Genomic DNA, 5,498 nt, shown 5'->3' on the forward strand with positions numbered 1-5,498 from the left:
AGCACTTAGGCACTCACTATCTGTCTCCTGGTGGACATGACAGAGGATGAGAATGTGTGCAGAGATCTCTGATGGCTGTTTGTGTACAGCAGTTCAGGGTGGATTAAACTGGTATTGGTTGTAATCTATTGTAGATCAGCTGGTGCAAAAGCAAGTGGTGGTCCTCAATTTGTGTGTGTGTGTGGGGGGGCTGCAGAAGGTGTGGATGTGGTTGGGTTGTGTTGGCAAAGTGGCTATCTCATACCAGATGAGACAAAACAAACACCACCAAAAAAAAATTAACAAAAACAAAACAAGCAGCCAAAACAAACAGCCACCACAAAGAAAACAAAAAAATGAAAAGAAAAAGGAGAGGGGAAAAAAAAAACAACAAACCCACAAATCTTTCTGGTCACCAGCCAGCAGTATGGATGCCCCCATACTGGGTGACTGAAGTCCTTGGCAGAACTCTGATTGGTTGCTGCCCTGATTGGAACACTCCTTACAAATATTCAAAATGGCTGTGCCATCAGGCCAATTGACAGTGTACAGCTCCATTTGTCTCCTCTGTTGCTGTTCTCATTCAGTTTCTTCTACTAAACAAAACCTACAGCCATCAAGTTGATTCTGACTCCTGGAAACCCTACAGGACAGAGTAGAACTGTCACACAAGGTTCCCAAGGCTGTAAAATCTTCCCAGAAGACTGCCTTATCTTTCTCCCATGGAGCAATTGCTGGGTTTGAATCACTGACCTTTTTCAGCCAACATTTTGGTTATTAGCCAATGCGCCTTCAGCACTATGCAATAAGAGTTAAAACACTGGCTTCTACTAGTTGGTATTTAATCCACTCCTTTATCCTTTCCTTCCAAGTTCAGGAGTCAGTATTATCAACAGTATCTGTTTTAATTGTTTTCTCATTTCTCTGTTTTAGAGGGTCTGGGCAGCTTGTCTGCCTATTCTGCCATCTTGCCAGAAGTCCTGTTCAGCTCTTTTCATTATCTCTTCCTTTTGCTTTAGCTACTCTGCATTCTGCTGCAAATATCAGTCTCTTCTAACATCTATTCTTGGTCTTTTCTTTATTTCCTGTCTTTTGAAAGACATTTTGCTTTCTTCACGTATGATGTCTTTGATGCATCTCACAACCTGTCTGATCTTCAGCCATTAGTATTCAATCTGCCGAATTTATTCTTGAGATAGTCTCTAAATTCAGGTAGGATATACTTGTAGTTGTATTTCAACTCTTGTGGACTTGCTTTAAGTTTCTTCAACTTCAACTTGCATATGAGCAACTGATGATCTGTTCCACAGTCAGACCTTGGCCTTGTTCTGACTGATGATATGGAGATTTTCCATAATCTCTTTCCACACATGTAGTTCATGAAACTCTTTTGTATTCAATCCAGCAAAGTCCATGTGTATCATCACTGTTTATATTGTTGAAAGAAGGTATTTGCAGTAAATGAGTCATTGGTCTTTCAAAAGTCATTATGCAATCACCAGTGTCATTTCTATCACCAAGGCTATATTTTCCAACTGCTGTTTATTTTTGTTTCTGACTTTTGCATTCCAATTGCCAGTAATTTTCAATGCATCTTGACTGCATATTTGAACAATATCAGACTGCAGAAGTGGGTAAAAATCTTCAATTTCTTCATTTTTGGCATTAGTAACTGGCATGTAAATTTGAGTACTAGTTGTATTAACTCATTTTTCTTATAGGTGTATGGATATTATATCCTATCACTGACAGCACTGTACTTCAGGATAGATCTTGAAATATTCTTTTGGATGATGAATGTGATGTAATTCCTTTTCAATTTGTCATTCCTGACATAACAGATCATATGACTGTGCTATAAAAATGGCTAATACCTGTCCATTTCACTTCACTAAAGCCTTGGATTTTTATCTTCAGACCTTCCATTTCATTTTTGACAACTTCCAATTTACCTAGATTCATATTTTACACGTTCAACATTCCAATTACTAATGGATGTTTGCAGCTGTTTCTTCTAATTTTGGCTTGTGCCACACATTAGCAAGGTCCTGAAAGCATTACTCCATTCATATCATTAAGGACAACTTTGCTTTGAGGAAGCAGCTCCTCCCCAGTCATAATTTGAGTGCCTTCCAACCTGAGGGGTTCATCTTCCAGCACTTATCAGACAATGTCCCGCTGTCATTCATAAGGTTTTCAGTGGCCAATTCTTCCCAGTCTGGAAGTTCTGCTGAAACCTGTCCACAAGAGGAGACTCTGCTGGTATTTGAAATAACTGGTGGTATAGCTTTCAGCAGCACAGTAACACGCAAACCACTATTGTGACCAAACTGACAAATAAGTGGTAGATCAAAATTATAGCAGCCATTAAAAGTATACTTTCCAATATGTACACTGAAAAATGTTATGACAAATTGTTTTAATGAAAGCAAGATACGATACAATCACTGTGGAAATCGATGTGGTGATTCCTTAAAAAGTTGGAATTAGAAATACCATTTGATCCAGCAATCCTATTACTAGGTATATATCCTAAAGAAGTGAGAGCCAGGACAAGAACAGATATATGTACACCCATGTTCATTGCAGCACTATTCACAATAGCAAAGTTTCCATCAACGGAGGATCGGATAACCATACTATGGTACATACACATAATGGAATATTATGCACAACAAAGAGTAACATAGACTCTGTGAAATACTGCAAGACATGGATGAATTTGGAGGACATTATGCTGAGTGAGATAAGCCAATCACAGAAGGACAAATATTGTATTAGTTCAATATTGTAAGAAGTCGAGTAAAGGTTTACATATGGAAGGAAACTTTCTTTGTTGGTTACCAGAGATGGGAGGGGAGGGGAGGGGAGGGAACACTGCTAGATAGGTAGAGTCAAGTACTGATTTGTGTGAAGGGAAAAGGCAATATACCAAAAGTGAGTGACCAACACAGTAACACTAAGGAAAAGGAAGACAGAGAGGTGTGCAAGAGGTACAGACAACAAAGACAAACCTTTATATATATAAAATACTGTATTATCAGTGATAACAAACATTAATCTATGGGTAAATACACGGGAAGACAGGCTGAATGATCAGGTATGTCTAGGCAAAAGGGAATATACCAATAAAGTTGACAGATTATATTTCTACAGACATATTTGTAGGTGCTGTGAGAATGCCCACATATATAATAAAGTGAACAAGGGGCAAAGTTATGATAACTTCTTAGGCACAGTCAACCATCCTGAAGGAGCCAGTTATTGCACCTATAGGGTCAGGACCATGGTGGCAGGGGACATCAAGCCCAATTGGCATAGCACACTACACCAAAGTATTGTACTACATCCTACTTTGGTGAGCAACTACTGGGGTCTTAAAAGCTTATAAGCAGCCATCTAGATGCAACAATGGCTCTCTCCTCATCCAGAGCTAAGACACAGGGAAACAGTTTGTCCAAGGGACTAGTGGACCATGTGAACCTCAGCCTATGTGACCATGAGACCAGAAGAACTAGATAGTGCCTGGCTACCACTGTCAACCACTAGGAAAGGGGTCAGTGCAGAAGATCCTGGATAGAGTGGGAGAACAATGTGGGACAAAACTTAGAATCATAAAAAAGACCAGGTTTACTGGTCTGACAGAGCCTATTGAGACCCCAAGACTATGGCTTCTAGTTACCCTTCAGGTCTGGAATTGAACTCATTCCTATGGCTTCCAGATAAACAAAAGACAGGGATATAGCAGGAACATTTGTATCAGGTAGATACACTCCTTAGAGTGATCAGTCATGGGAGAACAGAAGGGCAGTATATACACCAAGAGATAGTTCAGGGTCAGGAATGCATAGGATAGAAGGACACAGGGAAGAAGTAACTAAAGTGGGAAGAGAGCTGTTACACTGTGGGGATTACAGTCAAAGTCATGAAATAAAATGTATATGAACTTCTGTATGGAAAATGAATTTGCTCTGTAAACTTTCACCAAAATCACAATAAAAATTAAAAAAATGAGTATAAGATGAAAAAAAATAGCATGGAAAATTATGTACTATGATTTAAAATATGTAAAATTGTGTATATATAAAAGGATCATGGAATGAGTAGATTTAACACATTATAATGGTTGTCTGTTGGGATTATGACTAATCATCATTTAAATTTTATATTTTTTAAATTTTCAATTATGAAAATATACTTACATTAGCAAAAAACATTAAATAATATATTTTAAATCTTATTGGAAAAAATGACCCAGGAGCATAATACCTTGGATAAATTTTTTATCTGGATACTAGCCAACAAGTTTTCAGGTTCACATTCAAAGAATTCATCATCACATTTCTCAACACCTAAATGTTTCTTTCTCCTGTTCAAAATGCATTTTGGATGCTCATTCCAGTAGGAAAACTAAAGAAAAGCAAAATTTAGATTATATCTTACCATACAGCAGCAAATTACTTTTGAGAAATAAAAAAAATTAATGATTTTCTGAATTCTTGCTCTTCCATTAACATAAACTCATTGCCCCCTATGTTTTCTAGCTAATATTTCAAGTTGCTATTGTCAATTTGATCCCATATAGATAGTTCCTGAAAGAGCCTAATGCTCAAGGCAGACATGGATGAGAATGGCTGCACAACTTGAAGAAAGCAATAAATATCACTGAAATGTTCCTATGGAAATTGCTGAGTTGGTTTTCGTATATTCCTTGTGTATATTCCTAACAACAAAAAATTAAAACAATATGATTTTATTTTGTGGAAAATAATAATTTAGACATATCTACATCTAGAATCTACATATATCTAGATACACTAGGGATTTATTTTCTATAAGCCAAATCAATCAGATTTGAGTTCAGAATTGCAAAATTTTAGCTCTGTACTGGACCTGTCCTTCCCAAAATCTAGTACAATTTCTCAGAGAAATTTAGTATCCAGATCTAATTGAGAGTTCAGAGCTAAGTTCTTAGGACTCGGACAGAATAAAGGGTCTCTGGTATTTTTTAAATTATATTTAAAAAAAATTCTTGGGATAATCTACATTTTCAGAAACAGTATTTTTATTATTACATTTTCATAGTTTTTATTTGATATCTTAAAAAGAGCAGAATTTTCAATCTAATCATTAAATTGGCAATGATGGGCTCCAGTGTTGCTAACTGGTCATTTGATACAATTAATGATACACCACTGTAACTCCAAGCCCAGAAAGAAATTCTGTTCCTATAAATTTTAAAACATACCTTTGTGAAAAAGTACCAAGGTTGAGGTACACCATAATCTCCTGGAAAAACAGTCTCCACATACCAGATTATCACAGCATATAAAAGGGCATCAAGCAACAGCATCACCATCACATGGCCAAAAGCAAAGTTATCATTAAGGCCGAATGGCTTTTTCAGGTTTCGCCATTGAATTCCGACCTCTGAAACATTAAAAAGAGACAGTTATTTTATATGCCAGACTTAATTAGAATTATCCTGAAGACAGTGGACTAAATGAAAAAAAAAAAAA

The 5,498-nt window shown here is 36.8% G+C and overlaps 1 protein-coding gene across 1 annotated transcript in view; it reads right to left on the bottom strand.

Annotated features, from left to right (window-relative positions):
- Positions 1–5,498, bottom strand: part of LOC103207551 (phospholipid-transporting ATPase ABCA3-like) — a 227,440-nt gene that overhangs the window by 178,924 nt on the left and 43,018 nt on the right. The window contains exons 7-8 of the mRNA XM_007953201.1: positions 5,228–5,409; positions 4,249–4,389 (exon numbers count right to left, since the gene is read on the bottom strand). Of these exons, the coding sequence (XP_007951392.1) occupies positions 4,249–4,389; positions 5,228–5,409 (323 nt within the window). The remainder of the gene's footprint in view (positions 1–4,248; positions 4,390–5,227; positions 5,410–5,498) is intronic.

The sequence above is a fragment of the Orycteropus afer genome, unplaced genomic scaffold, assembly GCF_000298275.1.
Source record: "Orycteropus afer afer isolate SDZICR_OR568_19922 unplaced genomic scaffold, OryAfe1.0 scaffold00376, whole genome shotgun sequence".
NCBI lineage: Eukaryota > Metazoa > Chordata > Mammalia > Tubulidentata > Orycteropodidae > Orycteropus > Orycteropus afer.